Source organism: Cucurbita pepo, unplaced genomic scaffold (genome assembly GCF_057944985.1).
Source record: "Cucurbita pepo subsp. pepo isolate OVF unplaced genomic scaffold, ASM5794498v1 scafford_27, whole genome shotgun sequence".
Lineage (NCBI taxonomy): Eukaryota > Viridiplantae > Streptophyta > Magnoliopsida > Cucurbitales > Cucurbitaceae > Cucurbita > Cucurbita pepo.
The window spans coordinates 22,151-45,292 of record NW_028257932.1 but is presented as its reverse complement, the minus strand read 5'-3'; the positions used below and the strand labels follow the sequence as shown (position 1 = coordinate 45,292).

The window sequence follows — 23,142 nt, the reverse complement described above, 5'->3', positions numbered from 1 at the left end:
AGTATCATGATCACTCTATTTAAAGAGTCAAGTTTGCATGTTCATGCAAACTTGAGATCACCAAATTTTGACACTTAAAATTCCACTCAAATGTTTGGGATTATGTGGCAAGCATGCATGTTTGAGTTAACCAAATTTTGACACTCAAAATTCCACTCAAACTTGTGGGGTTTATTTGGCAAACATGCAAGTTTGGTTAACCAAAATTTTGACACCTCAAAATTCCACTAACATGGATTTTTCCATTTGATGAAAGTCAACATTTTGACTTTCTTCATATTAATTCAACAATTAATTTGAATAATGAATTTCAAATTAAAGTAACATTAAATGATTAATTAAACTATTTAATTAATATTTAACATTAATTCAAATGCCAATCCCAATCAATTCCGACACATAATTGATTAAGATATTTAAATCTTATTTAAATATCTCAGATTCTCTCTTTTCGTTTAATTCGTAAATAAAACAAAATTGTGGTTAAATATATCGTATATATGTAACGCATATTCCCTAATTTGAATTCGAACACTTCGAACTCACTCGTCACACTGTTCTATGGTTTAGTCCGATATGAGCTAGCAGAGGGACCTAATGGACCTATAGATCATGGGCTCCAACGATCCAAGATTAACCGATTAAACTCATTAACCTGGTTAACCAACATTCGTTAACTACTAGGACACTCCACTATAGCCTAGTAGTTGCACTCCCCTCACTATAGATATATTTCTGTCCATCTGATATAACCATGATTAGTAAGTCGATCCTTCACAGGTTGTTCGTAACTAGAGCTGGGTCAATTTACCGTTTTACCCCTGAAGTTATTTCTTGTTCCTTATGTCTCACTGATCCTCTAATGAACAATTGGTTTGTGGTCCAACCAGTAAACCGAATCCCTCTCAGGCCAATGAGAGGGTGGGGCCCCTTGTTCAAGACCTGGAGTCAGTGCTTAAGGGAACTACCTTTCTTCTATCCCTAAAAGTGGGTAGGAGTGAATTCCGTCTTGCACCCCACGTCCCCAGCCATTCACCCAGTCTTACCCCTGAAATGGGAGGCCTGTTGAGTCGGCGAACTAGAGCCACTCTCACCCATGCAAATCTAAGGATAATTCCGAATAAACAGGAGTTCATGGTTAGCTCAGGATTAAAACCGAGTTACCTAGGTTATCGAATGAAAAGAAAATCAGTCTCAACAGTAAACGACTTTATAAAGTGAGAGTGGTTTTCTTCATGGTCCGATCTTATGCAATACTCATTGCATAGGACGCCCCCACTCACATGTCTCCACATGCACAATTTAGTGATCACATTGTTTATATCATATACAAAAGTGGGCCGCATCCATAGTGTCCCCAGAATAAGGTACTCAGCCTTATCCTTATACTATAGATCATTTTGACTATATACTTGAACTTGATCCACTCTTATGTCTCTACATATAGTTCAAGTAATCATACTATAGCCAGAGTGTTCTTAGTTTATTGGATTTAGATTAATGATCGTAAAGTTCACTTTATTCAATAACAATTTATTACTGAATAAACATCAATAATAACTTTATTGAAAATAGAATATATCTTTGTTTACAAACTATGAGTTTTAGGACATAAAACCCAACAAACTCCCACTTGGACTAAAACTCTAGTGGGGTTTTATAACGTTGAGTAGAGAGAAATACAATAAACTTGGGCATCACATACTCATGCCTTTTCTCCCACTTGCCCTAGATTACATAACTCGTAGTCCTAGACTCACTAGGTGCCCTTCAAACACTTTAGCCGTGAGGGGCTTTGTAAATGGATCAGCAATGTTGTGTTCTGAAGCTATCTGTGTGACGATCACATCTCCTCGTTGCACAATCTCCCTTATGAGATGATATTTGCGCTCAATATGTTTTCCTCGCTTATGGCTTCTTGGTTCTTTTGAATTTGCAACTGCTCCACTGTTATCACAATAAAGAGTGACGGGAAGATGCATATTTGGAACGACTTCCAAATCAGTTAAGAACTTCCTAAGCCATACAGATTCTTTCGCTGCTTCACAAGCAGCAACATACTCAGCTTCCATGGTGGAATCAGCAATGCAACCTTGCTTTATGCTTCTCCATATTATTGCTCCTCCGTTCAGAGTGAAGACAGATCCTGATGTCGATTTCCTCGAATCTACATCGGTCTGAAAATCTGAGTCAGTGTACCCTGTAAGGATCAGATCCTTAGCACCGTACATTAGCATATAGTCCCTCGTTCTCCTAAGATACTTGAGGATATTCTTAACGGCAGTCCAATGAGCACGTCCCGGATTGGACTGATATCTGCTGACAATTCCCACAGCATAGCATATGTCGGGTCGGGTACATAGCATGGCATACATCAGACTACCGACTGCTGATGCATAGGGAATGTGTTTCATATCCTCAACTTCTTGAGGTGTCTTAGGACTTTGTTCCTTCGACAAATGAACTCCATGCCTGAAAGGTAATAATCCTTTGTTGGAGTCCTGCATCTTATATCGAATCAACATTTTGTCGATGTACGATGCTTGAGACAATGCCAGTGTTTTGTTCTTGCGATTCCGAACAATTTGGATTCCAAGAACAAACTGAGCCTCTCCCAAATCTTTCATTTGGAATTGTGTCGCCAGCCAATGCTTAATGTCAGTCAGAATTCCCACATCATTTCCAATGAGTAGGATATCGTCAACGTACAACACCAGGAAAGCTACTGTAGAGTTGACTATCCTTTTATAAACACAAGGTTCGTCAACATTCTGTTTAAAGCCATAAGATTTGATCGCAGTATCAAACTTTATGTTCCAGGATCGAGATGCTTGCTTCAACCCATAAATGGATCTTTTAAGCTTGCAAACCCTTTGCTCGTGATCCTGTTCAATGAACCCCTCTGGTTGAGCCATATAGATACTCTCTTCAAGATCGCCGTTTAGAAAAGCTGTCTTAACATCCATTTGCCAAATTTCATAATCATAAAATGTGGCAATAGACAAGAGTATTCTAATTGATTTAAGCATAGCAACAGGTGAGAAGGTTTCTTCATAGTCCACCCCCTCTCTTTGGGTATAACCCTTTGCTACTAGTCGTGCTTTAAAGGTCTGTACCTTACCGGTTTGGTCTCGTTTCCTCTTATAGATCCATTTGCAACCAATAGGTTTTACCCCATCTGGTTGATCTACAAGTTCCCAGACTGAATTGAAGTACATTGACTCCATTTCAAGATTCATGGCTTTAATCCACTGATCTCTATCTACATCATTCATTGCCTGTTTATAGGACAATGGATCCTCAACGCCATCATCAGGTATGATGACTTGAGTTTCTATCAAACCCAAGTAACGATCGGGTTGAGTTATAACCCTCCCACTACGTCGAGGCATTCTCAACTTTTGAGAAGGATGTGATTGACCAGAAGTGTCAGCTCCATCAACAACTCTGGTTGAAGGACCAGCTTGATCAACAACTCTTGTTGTTTTATCAGTAGCTTCTTTAGAAATCTCACTTAATACTAGTTTGCTACGAGGTTGATGATTTCTTACGTGGTCTTCCTCTAAGAATGTAGCGTTCGTTGATACAAACACTCTATTTTCTTGAGGATCATAAAACAAACCACCTTTCGTCTCTTTGGGGTATCCTACAAATAGACATAATTTTGAACGACGTTCTAATTTCTTGGGATTTTGCAACAACACATGTGCTGGACATCCCCAAATTCTGAAGTGACGTAAACTACCTTTACGCCCTTTCCATAACTCATAAGGTGTTTCTGAAACACTCTTAGTAGGAACCATGTTCAAAATGTATGTAGCAGTCTCCACTGCATATCCCCAAAACGAATCAGGTAATTGAGCGAAACTCATCATAGACCGAACCATGTCTAATAGAGTTCTATTTCTCCTTTCTGATACACCATTTTGTTGAGGCATACCAGGGGCTGAGAGTTGAGACCTTATTCCATGTTCTATCATATAGTCCTGAAATCTTAAATCCATGTACTCTCCTCCTCGATCTGATCGAAGTGTTTTAATAGTTTTACCTAATCGATTCTCAACCTCAATCTTATAGTCTCTGAATTTTTCAAGAGCTTCGGACTTGTGATGCATTAGGTAAAGATAGCCATACCTTGAATAATCATCAATAAAACTGATGAAATATTCATACCCTCCTCGTGCTTTGACATTCATTGGACCACAGAGATCTGTATGCACGAGTTCTAAGGTTTCTTTGGCTCTATAACCTTTTTCGCAAAATGATCGTTTAGTCATTTTACCCTCAAGACAAGACTCACATGGAGGTAAAGAATTGTCTTCTAACTTATTTAGAAGTCCTCTTTTAACCAATCTCTCAATCCTATTGAGATTAATGTGGCCTAGTCTTAAGTGCCAAAGATAGGTATTAGGAGAAATCTTTTGTCGTTTATTTTGAGTTTCAGCTGTTTTAAACATCTCAGTATTTAAAATAGCTTTTGTTTTGCTCGGTTTTAACATATATAAGTTGTTTTCTAGTTTTGCAGAACAAATATGAATACCTCTTTTGCAAATGAACACTTCATTGATTTCAAAAGATACTTTATACAACTGTTCTAATAAACAAGAGATGGATATTAGATTTCTTTTCATTCCAGGAACAAAAAGTACATTATCTAATATAATGAATCTATCTCCAAAAAACAACTTTAAATTTCCTACTGATCTTGCTGAGACAACCTCTCCTGTTCCAACCCTGAGTGTTATCTCGCCATCCGCAAGCATTCTCCAGGAGCTAGTTTCCTGGTAAAAAGAACAAATATGATTAGTCGCCCCTGAATCTAGTATCCAAGTTGAGTTGTCATACTCTACTAAACACATTTCTACAACGAGTAAATCATATTTACCTTGTTGTGTCTTTTCGGCTTTCTTCTCTGCAAGGTATTTTGGGCAGTTTCTCTTCCAGTGCCCGTTTTCGTTGCAATGGAAACATTTTCCTTTATCTGCTTTTTGAACCTTGTTCTTGCGGTTAGTAGGAATCTTATTTTTCCCTTTTCCCTTCTTTTTCATCAAAACACTTTTAGAAGTTGAAAGTCCAGACTTATTTTTGGAGGACGATCCTCGTTGTAATTTCTTGGAGATAGCAACATTTGCTTCTCCGGTTTGTCCCTTGTTTGTTAAGAGGGACTGATAAGTCTGTAGCTCATTGAGAAGAGCAGTCAAGTTATATTCTATTTTGTTCATAACCACATTGGTGCGGAACTGGAAGAAGCTCTTCGGAAGAGACATCATGATAAAACTGACTTGACTCTTCTCATCAATGACAGCTTCATTTTCTTCTGCCACATTGAAATGGACCATCATGTCCAGGACATGTTCTCTTACTGAGGTCCCTTCTTTCATACGGCAGTTGTAAATGTATTTTATGGCTTCATGTCTAAGGGAGAAGGACGGTTGTCCAAACATCCCTTTTAGAGATTCCATAATCTCTTTAGTAGTACCCATAACATCGTGTTTCTTAGCCAAAACATCAGATATGCTGGCTAGAATGTACACTCGGGCTTTATCATTTGCCTTTATCCATCTGTCATATGCATCCCGAGCTTTTCGATTTGCATTTGAGTTTGGGTTTGGAGGACACTCCTCAGTTAAAACAAACTTTAAATCATCAATGACCAGTATTGTGTTTAGGTTTGATTTCCAAGTTGAGTAGTTGTCGCCGTTTAATTTCTCAGAAGCGAGTAATTGTACTATTGAGTTTGTCATGCTGTGATATAAAGAAAATTCTATTAGTGATTTGACTTAATCCTGTTTAATCCAATCAGTTTTAGCAAATGTAATAATGTACCCAAATCATTATTAATTTGCAATGATACTTTAGTGAGTTAGAGCAACTGCTACCGAGGGGCAGTCAATCACTCATTCACTAAACCAAGACATTCTTGACTTAAACACTAATTCCAAAATAACTCTTGTTCCTATAGTGTTTTAGTTATCGCTATTTTGGTCAAGAATATACTAACTCTTAGTAATTCTTCGCAAGTGTGACCCACCAATTTCAGACCTCAGAAATCGGTCCCAACAACGCTATCGAATGAAAAAGCCAAAGTTAGGAATGGACCTAAGAAATCCTATCCATTTCTGGAGTTTGCGTTGTTCCGACTCCCATGTTACGACCCTCCGAATGGGTAGTTGCTCTAGGGCAACATGCAGGCGGAACATGGGAATCTCACGGTGCAACCTAGTGGTGGAGACCATAGGACGTGTTGACTTCCTTCTCCCACTTACTATAAATACTTTCTCAATTCACCTTGTTATTGACTCATGCAAATACCTTCCGAATGGAGGACGCTCCCAGGGCGACACGAGGCCGAGCATGAATCTCACTGTGTGAATTTTACAGAGAGCGTGAAGAGAAAACGATGTATCTTATACACCTTTTTCCTCCCACTAAGTATTTTAGACGGTTGGGTATACTCATTACTTAAGTATATTCCGGCTAATTAAATATAACTTAAGTCTAGGTGATTTTTCTAAATCTTACATCACTTAAGCATGCTCATAAAACTGGGCTAACTAAGCTCAAGTACTGGTCCGATCTCCAGGTAGTAGGTGTTCCGTAAACCGTCAACTTAAGTACCTTCAGCCTTAGACAAGATCGTGCCAGGTGAGCTTTCTCGTAACCGCAATTTTATTAGACATCGACCCTTTTTAACTGTTAAAATTGATCGTGCTGGGTTCTTAACCCTTAGTGAGCATGCACTTATCTTTATTATAGATTTTAACGTCTACCTCATTTTATGACGTTGAAAATAACCTATAACATGATTTATATAACAATTTATATAATCATCCATTCCATGCAATAATATAACAATTTATATCTATCACTCATGGAACCCTAAGACATGCATACTATACATTATAACACTTATAACATACTTGGAATGCATGAAACATGCTTAGCCTATGGTGGGATTTTAAATCTATATGACATACTTTATGCATATACATTTTCTATTTAATTAAAACATACATTCATAATGCATAATTAATTAAACACACTAAAGTGGGTTGGTTTTGGCATTTTAAAGCAAGCAATTAACTAAATTATTACATTAATAATTAAAAATAACTTGAGCCGCTCCCGAGGATCACGAACTGGACAAACCAACCCTTAAAAATGTTCAATCGGTCCCCAACGACAGAAAAAACACCCGAACCGCCTCTTCCATCTTCTTCGGTTCAGTTTGCATATCTCTTCCATTTTCGATCAATTACAACCTAAAATGGACTCTAATGACTCCATAAAAATTACAGACCTTTCTTCATTCATTAAAGCCCATACACCTTAGGCTTATTACAATAATTGTATCAAATGGAAGCATAAAAAAAAATGCCAAAACCAAAACCATCCACTTTAGCAACCACAAATTTCATGCATGAAATGGTACCCACCATGATCAAATTAATGTAAATAAAGTGCCTAAAACCTGGCTCTGATACCAATTGTTGGTGTTAATATAACACATGCGGAAGCATTTTGGATCTTAGGCACTTTTAGAACATCAATTATTGTAAATAACTAGCATGTTCATAAGTATTAAAACTTAATGGGTTTAAATACTAACCTTTTGTAGTTCAAACTCCTTTTGCCTCACGAACCGGTTTCGAACCACCACTAGTGTCTTCTCCACTATCCTCCGGCCTTAGAATGGGATTGTGGAATCCGGTGAGTGACTAAACTTGGGAGGGATTTTGTATATGTGAAAGAGAGTGTTTGTTTCAAGGTTTTTTCATCAAGATGAAGCCTTCCTTCCAAGTATCATGATCACTCTATTTAAAGAGTCAAGTTTGCATGTTCATGCAAACTTGAGATCACCAAATTTTGACACTTAAAATTCCACTCAAATGTTTGGGATTATGTGGCAAGCATGCATGTTTGAGTTAACCAAATTTTGACACTCAAAATTCCACTCAAACTTGTGGGGTTTATTTGGCAAACATGCAAGTTTGGTTAAACCAAATTTTGACACCTCAAAATTCCACTAACATGGATTTTTCCATTTGATGAAAGTCAACATTTTGACTTTCTTCATATTAATTCAACAATTAATTTGAATAATGAATTTCAAATTAAAGTAACATTAAATGATTAATTAAACTATTTAATTAATATTTAACATTAATTCAAATGCCAACCCCGATCAATTCCGACACATAATTGATTAAGATATTTAAATCTTATTTAAATATCTCAGATTCTCTCTTTTCGTTTAATTCGTAAATAAAACAAAATTGTGGTTAAATATATCGTATATATGTAACGCATATTCCCTAATTTGAATTCGAACACTTCGAACTCACTCGTCACACTGTTCTATGGTTTAGTCCGATATGAGCTAGCAGAGGGACCTAATGGACCTATAGATCATGGGCTCCAACGATCCAAGATTAACCGATTAAACTCATTAACCTGGTTAACCAACATTCGTTAACTACTAGGACACTCCACTATAGCCTAGTAGTTGCACTCCCCTCACTATAGATATATTTCTGTCCATCTGATATAACCATGATTAGTAAGTCGATCCTTCACAGGTTGTTCGTAACTAGAGCTGGGTCAATTTACCGTTTTACCCCTGAAGTTATTTCTTGTTCCTTATGTCTCACTGATCCTCTAATGAACAATTGGTTTGTGGTCCAACCAGTAAACCGAATCCCTCTCAGGCCAATGAGAGGGTGGGGCCCCTTGTTCAAGACCTGGAGTCAGTGCTTAAGGGAACTACCTTTCTTCTATCCCTAAAAGTGGGTAGGAGTGAATTCCGTCTTGCACCCCACGTCCCCAGCCATTCACCCAGTCTTACCCCTGAAATGGGAGGCCTGTTGAGTCGGCGAACTAGAGCCACTCTCACCCATGCAAATCTAAGGATAATTCCGAATAAACAGGAGTTCATGGTTAGCTCAGGATTAAAACCGAGTTACCTAGGTTATCGAATGAAAAGAAAATCAGTCTCAACAGTAAACGACTTTATAAAGTGAGAGTGGTTTTCTTCATGGTCCGATCTTATGCAATACTCATTGCATAGGACGCCCCCACTCACATGTCTCCACATGCACAATTTAGTGATCACATTGTTTATATCATATACAAAAGTGGGCCGCATCCATAGTGTCCCCAGAATAAGGTACTCAGCCTTATCCTTATACTATAGATCATTTTGACTATATACTTGAACTTGATCCACTCTTATGTCTCTACATATAGTTCAAGTAATCATACTATAGCCAGAGTGTTCTTAGTTTATTGGATTTAGATTAATGATCGTAAAGTTCACTTTATTCAATAACAATTTATTACTGAATAAACATCAATAATAACTTTATTGAAAATAGAATATATCTTTGTTTACAAACTATGAGTTTTAGGACATAAAACCCAACAGTAGGTTAGCAAATCTCGAGTGTTATGCGAGGCATGATGGTGATCATCATCTTCATATTCATAGCTTACGCGTTTTGTAAAAATAATAACATCATCAATCAAAAAAGTTTAAAAAAGATAGAATGGTAAGAAAGATTTGTGGAGTTAGAAAATGTTCATACAAAATTGAAATGGATAGAATATAGTGTAAGAATGTGACTCAAAATTTTGGATCATATCTTCTCTATCTTCCCTTATACTCTTCATTTTTGGATTCTTCCATCTAAAGAGGAGGGAAGAGAGATAGGAGAGAAATCTAGAGCTAAAACTTCCTCGATCGAGTTGCCCAACAAGTCAATTCTCTGCTTTTTTGGGTGAGCTGTAGATTGAGAAGAATTTATAAACATTAATGCCACACACTTAAAGACGTTGGTTCAAACTGATTCATTTAACTATAGGGAAGTATTAGTTTTCCAACCAACTTTGGAGGCAAATATCTTAGGCTACAATTCGAGAAGGTATGAAGTCAATCCCAAGCTCTTCTTTGTAACTCCATTTTAAGTTTCATGAAGAAATCAAGGAGAGCAATGTCATGATTAGAGCAGGTGAGAGGCGTTTTAAAATGGCGGCGCTATTGGACATGCGTCTTCCTCTTTACAGAGGAAGAGCATGATGACGTGGCCAGTTTAGTTGAACCCCCATGTCAAACCGAACCGTGACCCTCCCTCAATTTTTCTTAATTTTAATCCTCTTCTAGACAATTTGTCATGAAAAAATTATGGTTATAGAAACTTGACACCCCAAGGATTGTGTCAAAGAAAATTTGAAGCAATTGGGATACTAATTTCTCGAGAACGGAGGTCCCGTACGTCAACTACGAGGTAAGTAACCATTAGAATTTTCTTAAGAAATACTTGTAGGAATTGCTTGAATTTTTATATAAACATTAAACCAAGTATGAATTAAAGATATATGAAAGAAAAATATTAAGAACCATGAGTTAAGACCCTAAACGGATCAAATTTCTTGAGATTTAAGTAACATCAAAATAACCCACTAAATGAATTTCGCTGCCCATGAACTTTTAATTCTGAGCATACTGTGGTATGTTAAGATTATATATGCAATTTGATAGTCATTGCACAAAGTTGAGTAGTAAACCAAATAACGGTATAAAATGACCATAATGCTCCCAAGGCAACTTACCTTCGGTTCGTGATCTAAATGACCTCTAAATGCTATGAAACTTTGTAGTAGACCCTATTTATTTATTTATTTATTATTTTTTTTTTATAATGATTGATGACATACTAAAGTCTAAAAGGAATTGGAACATTTTCAGAGGTGGTTAAATGACCAAAATGCCCCCATGACCTTTTAAGGTATTTCAAGGTCTAAACCCCTCTAAGTGACTTACTACTTCTTACAAAGCCTATTCGTAGGGTCATAAAGATATTTTAAATATTTCAAGTTGTTAAAAATGAGAAGGTTTGATACCATGCTAAGAATGAGAAACATAACTGGGATCAAAAGTCCAAATTTCATTAATGTTCATGACGTTTAAATAAGATACAAGCAACCAACTAAATCATAGAAATAAGAGAAATCCATAATCTCATTGTTTCATTTTTATTCTCAATAACTATATTTATTTTCAAGCACGTGTTTTTGTCGGTAAAAAAGAAATCAAATTGATTTAAGGGGGCATTTCGAGAACGTATCAATAAGCTAGACCCATGCTTCGAGTTGTTTCATGCCATAAATAAATGCGAACACTCAAGAAATCCGTCGGACGGGCTAAATGATGCCTATGATGTCCATGATCAAAAGAATAGCTAATAATTATAAATTTTAATGTTTAAACAAAATATCCTTAGAACCTTGAAATGTTTCATCAATATTCTTCAAAAAAAAAAAAATAATAATAATAATAATAAATAAATAAAAATAATAAATAAGTTTATTTTTAGTGAGAAGAAACCGTTAATATCTTGTTTGAAAATACAATTCAACTTTAAAACGTTTCGTTAATACTCATAATTTAAAAAAAAAATTAAAAAATACTCTTAAATCAATTTTCTCTTCAATTTTGTTTTGAAGTCTCTAGTTTATGGACATTTCCTAATATGAATATAATACAATTCAATATTTAAATAGACAATTTATTTTCAATCTTATTCTTGAGTATTTTTAAAATGGTGTTAACAAATTCGTTCATATACATAAGAATACAGTTTGACTCGTCTACTCCATTTCGAGTCAACAAAGATATCATAGGCTTTGCAGTGTACCCAAAATAAAATGGCGAGACCAAGTTATCGTTTTATCTATTCATATCCTATATTTAAAATATTATGTATAAAATCATTCAACCACATGAGAAAGAACAATATTACTAGCGAACAAACGAAGACCTTTGTATGTTAGACTAACATGATAACCAACTATACCACAAGACCAAATGATGTGCAAATTTTGTTCTATATTATGATATAATGTTATAAAATCTGATCTTAGGACTCCTTCCTTCACTGATATCAATAATAATTATAACAATAATAAAGAAATAAATAAAAAATTAACCTATCCCTCCCTTCACTGATATCTTAGGACTCCTTCCTCAAATATCACTCTTCAACCCCTACTCTAACTACCGGTTATGATAGAGAGAATAAAAAAATAGATCAGAAAAGATTCACATACAAAGCTAGAGAAAGAATAAAAAAATAGCCCATACTCCAACTATCAGTTATGCTAGAGAGAAAATAAAATGGCTTTGATACCATGATAGATGATCACCACCAACTATCAGTTATGCTAGAGAGAGAATAAAATGGCTCTGATACCATGTTAGATGAACACGACTCTCCACAATGGTATGATATTGTCAACTCTGAGCATAAGCTTTGCTTCGAGCTTTCCCAGAAGGCCTCATACGAATGGAGATAGTATTCTTTGATTATAAACCGATGATCATTCCCTAAATTAGGTGTGGAACTCTCATCCAATAGAATTAAACGGCTAAACAAAATTAAACGAAAAAAAGAAATCAGATTTAGAAGTAAAGAAGATTTAGTGGATAGAACTAAAAACTAAAACTAAATACAGAGATAAGATTCAATGAATAGAATTAAAAACTAAAACTAAATATGGAGAGAAAAGAAAATAAAGACAAAGATTTGGTGAAAAAAAACTCTACGATAAAACAATTAAAAATTAAAACTAAATATAAAAAAATGGAGATTTAGTGAAAATAGCTCCACATAAAACAAAAGAATTAAAAATTAAAATTAAATACTGGGAGAAAAGAAAATAACCGCGGGGAGAAAAGAAAATACAAACCAAGACTAATAGAAATAAGAGGGAAGATTCAATAAATAGAATTTAAAATTAAATATAAAAAGAAAAATGGAGATAGGGTGAAAAAAACTAAACAAAGAAAAAAAAAAAAAGTGATACTGACACATATCTCGGAGTTTTATTCATGCAAATATTCTAATGTTCACATGAAATCTATCATAATCATTATAAATTAAAGGAATAATTTTGTAAAAGTTCGAATTTAAAACTGATGTCATGGGCTCACATAGGTTGACTTGGATTTCAAAGGATAGAATCGAACTTTAAATTAGTGACAACAACTTAAGCTAATCAAGTAAGTGGCCTTACTATCGACATGATTATATTTGATGCTGACACGTGCCCTGTGATTTTGCATGTGTCATAAACTTGATATGTGTGAATTGTTTATAAATCGATATGACTATGATATGTTTGTTGGGTTTTATGTCCTAAAACTCATAGTTTGTAAACAAAAACATATTCTATTTTCAATAAAGTTATTATTGTTGTTTATGCAGTAAAGATTGTTATTGAATAAAGTGAACTTTACGATCATTAATCTAAATCCAATAAACTAAGAACACTATGGCTATAGTATGATTACTTGAACTATATGTAGAGACATAAGAGTGGATCAAATTCAAGTATATAGTCAAAATGATCTATAGTATAAGGATAAGGCTGAGTATCTTATTCTAGCGACACTATGGATGCGGCCCACTTTTGTATATGATATAAACAATGTGATCACTAAATTATACATGTGGAGACATGTGAGTGGGGGCATCCTATGCAATGAGTATTGCATAAGATCGGACCATGAAGAAAACCACTCTCACTTTATAATGTTGTTTACTGTTGAGACTGATTTTCTTTTCATTCGATAACCTAGGTAACTCGGTTTTAATCCTGAGATAACCGTGAACTCCTATTTATTCGAAATTATCCTTAGATTTGCATGGGTGAGAGTGGCTCTAGTTCGCCGACTCAATAGGCCTCCCATTTCAGGGGTAAGACTGGGTGAATGGCTGGAGACGTGGGGTGCAAGATGGAATTCACTCCTATCCACTTTTAGAGATAGAAGAAAGGTAGTTCCCTTAAGCACTAACTCTAGGTCTTGAACAAGTGGCCCCACCCTCTCATTGGCCTGAGAGGGATTCAGTTTACTGGTTGGACCACAAACCAATTGTTCATTAGAGGATTAGTGAGACATAAGGAACAAGAAGTAACTTTAGGGGTAAAACGGTAAATTGACCCAGCTCTAGTTACGAACAACCTATGAAGGATCGACTTACTAATCATGGTTATATCAAATGGACAGAAATATATCTATAGTGAGGGGAGTGCAACTACTAGGCTATAGTGGAGTGTCCTAGTAGTTAACGAATGTTGGTTAACAAGGTTAATGAGTTTAGCCGGTTAATCTTGGATCGTTGGAGCCCATGATCTATAAGTCCATTAGGTCCCTCTGCTAGCTCATATCGGACTAAACCATAGAACAGTGTGACGAGTGAGTTCGAAGTGTTCGAATTCAAATTAGGGAACATGCGCTACATATATACGATATATTTAACCGCATTTTTGTTTTATTTACGAATTAAACAAAAGGAGAGAATCTGAGATATTTAAATAACATTTAAATATTTTAATCAATTATGTGTCGGAATTGATTGGGATTGGCATTTGAATTAATATTAAATATTAATTAAATAGTTTAATTAATCATTTAATGTTAGTTTAATTTGAAATTCATTATTCAAATTAAATGTTGAATTAAAATGAAGAAAGTCAAAATGTTGACTTCATCTAATGGAAAAATCCATGTTAGTGGAATTTTGAGGTGTCAAAATTTGGTTTAACCAAACTGGCATGTTTGCCAAATAAACCCCACAAGTTTGAGTGGAAATTTGAGTGTCAAAATTTGGTTAACTCAAACATGCATGCTTGCCACATAATCCCAAACATTTGAGTGAAATTTTAAGTGTCAAAATTTGGTGATCTCAAATTTGCATGAACATGCAAACATGACTCTTTAAATAGAGTGATCATGGTACATGGAAGGTCTTCTTCTTCTTGGTGAAAAACCATGAGAAAAGCCTCTCACAAACACTCTCTTCATATATACAAAATCCCTCCCAAGTTTAGTCACTCACTGGATTCCACAATCCCGTTCTAAGGTCGAAGGATAGTGGAGAAGACACTAGTTGTTGTTCGAAACCGGTTCGTGAGGAAAAAGAAGTTTGAACTACAAAAGGTTAGCATTCAAACTCATTAAGTTTTAATACTTATGAATATGCTAGTTATTTACTATAATTGATGTTCTAAAAGTGCCTAAGATCCAAATTGCTTCCGCTTGTGTTATATTAACACCATCCATGTTATGTATATGTTATGATACGTGAATGATATGATAACTCTTACATCATCATGTGTTCAATGATATGTGTGAGATAGGCTACGAGAAGGATGCGATAAACGTAATGGAACGATATGACTAAGATATGATTGACATAATCAATGATATGTGTGAGATAGGATACGAGAAGGATGCGATAAACGTAATGGAACGATATGACTAAGATATGCTTGACATAGCATATGGTTAGGTTATGTATAGAAAAGGATATGATTATGATAGAATGATAGAACGATATGGTTAGGATACGTTCCTATAACGGTATGACTCGGATTCGTAAATAAAACGAGATGGTTAGGATGCGTTCCTATAACGGTAAGACTAGCATACATTCATGAAACGACGTGAACTAAGATATGCATATGGAAATGATATGACTAGCATAAAATACAATCTCGATGTATGCATGAAAGTATGATAAATGATATGAGAAATGATATGAAAAACGATATGATATGTTCGCTAGAGGGATTGTATTAAACAATAATAAAAATGAAAAAAATGTTGTGACCAAAGTTTATGCAAATACATATATATAAATATATATTTTTATACTTCTATGTTTGAATTCCTACTTATCATACCGTGATGGAAAGTATGGGGACCTGATGCATAATTGTGTGTTCATGTGTATCGAGATATTGCCCCATTATGATGAGCACGGACGCGTACTTAAGACTGATTGTGATCATCTTGTTCGCCATAATGCTACGACAATCATTATTCCCTACGGGTGTCCAGCAACAACTCTCAGCAAGTGCTAGCCAGACCAGTAGGCCTAGGGAGCGTGCGAGCCTGCCTAGTGGGCCAACATTCGTAGGTGTGGGCCATGTGTAGAGAAGTATTACACATCTAATTTAGCCCGAACTAGAAAGCCTTCAAGAGAATGAAATGAACTCTTGTACAGTTGATGACTACATTTCATGTGACTTCATTTCATAACGCCAATAGTCGGGCCACTTATTGAGTACAGGGGTTCCTACACACGGCCCACACGTCACATTAAAGACCATGGAACTTATGTTACGATAAGTTGCATTTTATTTATTTTGTAGTCCTTAAGTTAGATTAGGACATTGTTTTATTTTATTTTTTGTTTTATATAAATTTCACGTTGTTTAGATTTTATTGTTCTAAACTCTCTCTCAGATTGGTCCATAAAAATCATCATTTTTTTTAGTTTTAATATAAAAACTATATTACAATTTTGAAAACTTGTATTCATATACAAATTTATTTTGTTTTTCTTCATAATTTAAAATTTTGGAGAACAACAATACACTTCGTTACGAAATAAATTTCATACAAAAAAAAAAAAAAAAACAACAACATTTTTGTGTTATTCCATTATTTTTCATTGGTTCCGGAAGGATAATTTCACCAAAAGGAGATAATAAAGCTTCTCTAACTTTTATAGTTCTACTTGTGAATCAATTCATCAACATTAGCAAGAAAGTTTCTCAAGTAAATTCCATCATCTTTAGCCGTCCAAAGACAAGTTCCTACAGTTCCACGTTTGCACCTATCACGGAGCCATAAGTGCTGTGTTTCAGGCCAAAAGCTTTCAAAAGAGACATATGCTTGTGGCGTCTCCAATTTGCACCAATAGAGGGTTGATCCCCAAAAGCTAACCTTGAAGTTCCACTGGTAATCATCTCCATGATTAAGCAAACGATGATACCCCAAGTCATCGTCTTTAGACTGACAATGCACAAGCAACCCAAGTTTGCTTAGCCCGTTAACCACATGAATGTAATATCTAGAAGGTCCTGGTGGTGGTAACGCGACCCTTGGAACCTGAGCCCCAACTAAAGCCACCGTGAAAAGAAAGAAAACGACAATATTCTTTATCATTTCCTAATCAACCTTTAGCTTAACTACCAATTTGTGTTGGACATGTGAATAAATATACGTACTTATAGTACATGCAAGAAACTATGTAAATGCATGCTATGGTTGCAAAAAACTCAATCATTTAACTAATTTCCATTATGCAACACAATTTAAGGTTAATTTTGGGATAATTTGAGAGATTTATTAGATTTTCAATAACAAAATTCCTTGAATAGATAATAGTTATTAGCCCAAGAATAATAAATATTTCATTGATTTTTAAAACACTCTCATAAAATGGACAACAAAATATGAATACTTCCCGGTAGAAAATATAAAATAGAGAAAGCAATTCATAGATTACATATGGTATAGCACCCAAGTCCAACAAGGTATTAAATTCCCGATTTATTTCTTTAAGTTGAACTTTCAAACTTTTTACGAGGACCTTAGAAATTTTAGGGTGAGGTAGAACAGATAAGTTCAAAAAATTCTAGAACTATAGTTTCAAACAGGAATTGCGCAAGACTTCTTTCGCAAGAATTACTCTCTTTTGAGTAATATATCTAGAAATCCCCACGGATTCCTTATTAACACCGTTTCGAACACAACGAGTACATTCCAAAATAACTGTTACTCGGGCATCTTTACCCTTGGCCATGAACCTCCCTTGTATTTTTGATTCACGCAACTCTTCTATTTTCCGATCCAAAATGAAGAAAAAAAGAGAAGTTGGTAACTCGAAATCAAATTATAAAAGATTTCGTTGCCTGTTGGGAGAACCGTTATGGGGTTTTGATTTCATCATGTCACACCCTGAATCTCTAGGATGTTGGGTTTTATGCCCTAAAACGTATAGTTTGTAAACAAAAACATATTCTATTTTCAATAAAGTTATTATTGTTGTTTATCAAGTGAAGATTGTTATTGAATAAAGTGAACTTTACGACCACTAATCTAAATCCAATAAACTAAGAACACTCTGGCTATAGTATGATTACTTGAACTATATGTAGTGAATAAAATTCATGGGACCTCGTGCATGTATGTATGTCATGTGTATCGGGATACTTCCCCGTTATGTTAAGTTAGTACGGATGCATACCTTCGATATATATGTTCGACATGTTATCATGAAGACCTTTTCTTTTATGAGGGTCCAGTCACGTGTATTGTGTTGTGCCCGACAGAGTCTGGCCTAAGGGGCACGTATACCAATCCGTCTGAAGGGTCCATGTATGCGTTCGTGGGCCGTGTGTAGAAAAGTACCATGCATCCAACTCTGCCAAGAATTGAAAAAAGCCTAAGGTCATGCTAGGGTTTAAACGATAGGCCACAGTCATATATTGTGTGTGATTGCATTACTAACCGAATAATATAACTTTACACGATATAAGGTGTTTGCCTCACTAGTTGTGTTCGTATATCCCAACACCATTTTCGCATTTATAAAGAAATTTAAGAGGACCCTCTTGTAATTAAATATTATTTTGTATTTAATTTTGGTGTTGTTTATCTTCCTTTAAATTTATATTTTATCGAATTTTCATGTTTTATTTTATGTTACTTTTCATTTTTTTTGTTTGCTTTTTCATATTTTTAGTTTTGGTCCGAGATCCAAATTCTTGAAAATCGGACATCAAGAAAGATTGTGGAACTATAATGTAATATGTGAAACTTTTAATAAGATATATGGAAATTCAAGGATTCTGCCTACCATCCTATTCTAAGATCGATGTGAAGATGGCAGAAACATGAGCTTTTAATACCTATTTTAGATTTTATTGTTCTAAACTCTCTCTCAGATTGGTCCGTAAAAGTCATCCTTTTTTTTAGTTTTAATATAAAAACTATATTACAATTTTGAAAGCTTGTATTCATATACAAATTTATTTTGTTTTTCTTCATAATTTAAAATTTTGGAGAACAACAATACACTTCGTTACTTAATAAATTTCATACAAAAAAAAAAAAAAACAACATTTTTGTGTTATTCCATTATTTTTCATTGGTTCCGGAAGGATAATTCCACCAAAAGGAGATAATAAAGCTTCTCTAACTTTTATAGTTCCACTTGTGAATCAATTCATCAACATTAGCAAGAAAGTTTCTCAAGTAAATTCCATCATCTTTAGCCGTCCAAAGACAAGTTCCTACAGTTCCACGTTTGCACCTATCACGGAGCCATAAGTGCTACGTTTCAGGCCAAAAGCTTTCAAAAGAGACATATGCTTGTGGCGTCTCCAATTTGCACCAATAGAGGGTTGATCCCCAAAAGCTAACCTTGAAGTTCCACTGGTAATCATCTCCATGATTAAGCAAACGATGATACCCCAAGTCATCGTCTTTAGACTGACAATGCACAAGCAACCCAAGTTTGCTTAGCCCGTTAACCACATGAATGTAATATCTAGAAGGTCCTGGTGGTGGTAACGCGACCCTTGGAACCTGAGCCCCAACTAAAGCCACCGTGAAAAGAAAGAAAACGACAATATTCTTTATCATTTCCTAATCAACCTTTAGCTTAACTACCAATTTGTGTTGGACATGTGAATAAATATATGTACTTATAGTACATGCAAGAAACTATGTAAATGCATGCTATGGTTGCAAAAAACTCAATCATTTAACTAATTTCCGTTATGCAACACAATTTAAGGTTAATTTTGGGATAATTTGAGAGATTTATTAGATTTTCAATAACAAAATTCCTTGAATAGATAATAGTTATTAGCCCAAGAATAATAAATATTTCATTGATTTTTAAAACACTCTCATAAAATGGACAACAAAATATGAATACTTCCCGGTAGAAAATATAAAATAGGGAAAGCAATTCATAGATTACATATGGTATAGCACCCAAGTCCAACAAGGCATTAAATTCCCGATTTATTTTTTTAAGTTGAACTTTCAAACTTTTTACGAGGACCATAGAAATTTTAGGGTGAGGTAGAACAGATAAGTTAAAAAAATTCTAGAACTATAGTTTCAAACAGGAATTGCGCAAGACTTCTTTCGCAAGAATTACTCAATGCCTGTTGGGAGAACCGTTATGGGGTTTTGATTTCATCATGTCACACCCTGAATCTCTAGGATGTTGGGTTTTATGCCCTAAAACATATAGTTTGTAAACAAAATCATATTCTATTTTCAATAAAGTTATTATTGTTGTTTATCAAGTAAAGATTGTTATTGAATAAAGTGAACTTTACGATCACTAATCTAAATCCAATAAACTAAGAACACTCTGGCTATAGTATGATTACTTGAACTATATGTAGTGAATAAAAATCATGGGACCTCGTGCATGTATGTATGTCATGTGTATCGGGATACTTCCCCGTCAAGATCTCTTATACTCCAACATCGTGAAGAGTTTAACTATCTCCATGTCGGTCTTGTCCAAGTCGCGGTAAAACCATTGTTCCGACTTGGATTAGATATCCCAGTCCTTATCTCCTTACGAGATAAGAGACATGAAGATTTCAAAACAGAAGATCATTAATTTCTGCTTTGCAGAACGTTAGTAATTCTTTATTCATTTGAATAGGTCGGGCTTTTGTAGGAATATTTTTCTCCTCGAAAGCTTTGATATAAGGAAGATCAACAATATGTTGTTTCCTATTCCAAAAGGCATTTGGGATATTTGAACAAACTTCTTTTTCTAATTGAGTTTGTAAAGTTTTGATTTTAAACTGGACAGTTTTGTTTTGAATTTGTTCATCTATTCTTTTGAATGAAATTTCTTATTTCAAAAAAGAAATTTGTTTTTCTTTATAATTTAATACATTTATTGATTGAATAATTGTATTCTTTTGAAGGTTATTTATTTCGCTAATCCTTATGGGGGAAAGAAAGTTAAATTTTATCTTCTTTCCTAAGGCTTTTGATTCTAACCCTTTTTCAGTTATTCTAAAAGGATATAATTGAGTAATGAAAGGAGTACCTAGGATTAGTTCTTTTACTAGAAGGAAGGAATTTACGAAGCAAATTCCATCATTGCAAACATGAACTTTTGATAGTTTGTAATTAATTTTGAGTTTGTTGTTGTTAGCACCTCTAAGGCCCTCAGTAGTTTTTTCAAAATACTTTGTAGGTATTAAGCCTTCTTGAATGCAATTTTGATCGGCTCCAGTATCTATGAGAGCCTTTAGTGTGATTTTGAAATCATAAATTTTTAAGGTAACAAGAGCGTACCATTTTTGAAATTGAGAAGTGGTGATGGCTCCAACGAAGGAACTTTGAAAATCTTCTTCATCCAGGTTCGGTTGCGCCGTTTCCTTTTGTGCTGGCAGCCTTTCCTGAAGATTGAGAATTTCTTGACGAAGCGTATAAGATTCTGACCTGGTTTCAGATCTTAGCGCCTGTACCTCTTGTTTGAGATTATTAATCTCTCTTTGTAAATCTTGAGTAGTGAGTTCCCTTGGTTTTTCAAATCTTTGGAGAATAGATTGGAGTCTGTAGGGATTTCTTTCTTCCCTTTCAGTTGGCCTAGAGATTGTCTTGGTATCCCTAAGTCGTTGAGCAATCTTCTGTTGAATTTCTGGGTCTTGAACTTTTTCTACTACTTCGAGTAGAATTTCTTGATCCTTGGTAAGGACATTTATGCATCCTTTGCACGTCCTTTTTCCTTCTTGTTCTGATTCGTATTCTGTGCTAGAATATGAATCAGATTCTTCTTGGAGTTCGAGGATTTCTCCCTCGCTTGATTGCTCTGAGTCAGTTAGGGTCAGTCGTAATAGCTGATTTTTCAGCTCTTGATCTATATCCAACTCATTGATCTTTCCTTTGATTGGACACTTGTTAGCATAGTGTCCTTCTTCATGACATTTGAAGCAAGTTTGCTTTTTCTTTCCTCTATGGGTTTTTGTAGGAATATACTTCCTTCTTGAGTATGTTGGCTTCTGAGACTGCACGGGTTTACTCCGATATGTTTCTCTAGGCCTGTATGAATGATAAGGTTTTGGATGCGTCTTAACCTTCTTCCGTCTGGAGGTTGAGGGAGCTTCTATTCCCTTGCATCCATATTGATCGCAAAATCTACCAAGCTCTTTTCTGTTTGATATCGAAGAATTGAGCTTGTTTTGAATCTTTGACTCATTACAAAGTCTGAGTCCTTCTTCTATGATGAAGGATGCTATGGATCCGTATGACAAAGTTTGCCATGGAATTGTTCCATTGTACTTTGTCTTAAGACCATCTTAGGACATTTCAGATTCATGAGTATCTCAGCGGATCTCTCCTGGTATTTTAGAGGGTCGCCGACGAAGAATTCTATGAGGGTATATATGAGGGTGTTGACAGCATCCTCTACCCTTTCATGTTGTACCTCGGTCCTAGTTGATGGACCTTCTTCTTTGATAATTTGAGTAGTTGGTCTAATGACATAGTGGTTTAATATCTGTTGGCGGGTTGTTTCGTCGAGATATTTGTCCCACCAATCCTTGAGTTGCCCGGTAAATCCGGTTACCAAAACTTGAGCTATCTGATGGTCGGATTTATGGCCTTGTAATTTATACGTGCCTGCGGCCATCATCATTTCATTTACAACATTCATTATCAGATAGTCAGACAATCAATCGATATTCCATTCATAGATTGCTAAACCATCGTAATGAGCTTGAGTTTGTAGTGTCTTTTCTTCGAACTGGATATCCGGAAAAGACGGTTGAGGATACCAGTTTTTCTGATTACTGGCATTATTTTGACTTCTTCTAGAGATCCTTTCAATTCGATTGTAGAAAGGTTCTTCTCTCTCGTTTGCAATCTCGTCTTCGAATTCTTGGTTCTCGTCGTCATTGTTAACGACATTGACAGATGAATCTTGAGGCGTCATGGCGGGATTTAATATCCTGTCTAACTTTTCCTCTATCTTGGCCATTGCAGCCTCTTCTTTTGAAATCCTTTTTGTAAATATTTCGAGATTTGCCGGTCTGAGTATTGGTATTGACTCATCAACCTTTGGTACAGAGCTGCTTGCCTGTTCTTGCTGAGTACCTGATTTCTTTGAGATTTTTCCCTCGATACTTTCAAGTTGAGTAGTGATCGTGGATAAAATCTTATTTGAATAACTGTTTTGATGCTGGATATTCTTGATATCCTTTAGGGTCGGATTACCCTTTTCTAGTCCTTCCGGAATATGTTTG

General features: G+C 35.2%; 2 protein-coding genes across 2 annotated transcripts; both read right to left on the bottom strand.

Moving 5' to 3' along the window:
* Positions 1–16,579: 16,579 nt before the first annotated feature.
* On the bottom strand, positions 16,580–17,014 carry LOC147784765 (S-protein homolog 1-like). Its single transcript, XM_087120964.1, has one exon. It carries the CDS (start codon positions 17,012–17,014, stop codon positions 16,580–16,582), a length of 435 nt encoding a protein of 144 aa, XP_086977090.1.
* Positions 17,015–19,048: 2,034 nt separating this feature from the next.
* Positions 19,049–19,498, bottom strand: LOC147784764 (S-protein homolog 1-like). Its single transcript, XM_087120963.1, has 2 exons — positions 19,277–19,498; positions 19,049–19,186 (listed from the first exon to the last, which is right to left on the bottom strand). Exons 1-2 carry the CDS (start codon positions 19,496–19,498, stop codon positions 19,049–19,051), a joined length of 360 nt encoding a protein of 119 aa, XP_086977089.1.
* Between the last annotated feature and the right edge of the window lie 3,644 nt (positions 19,499–23,142).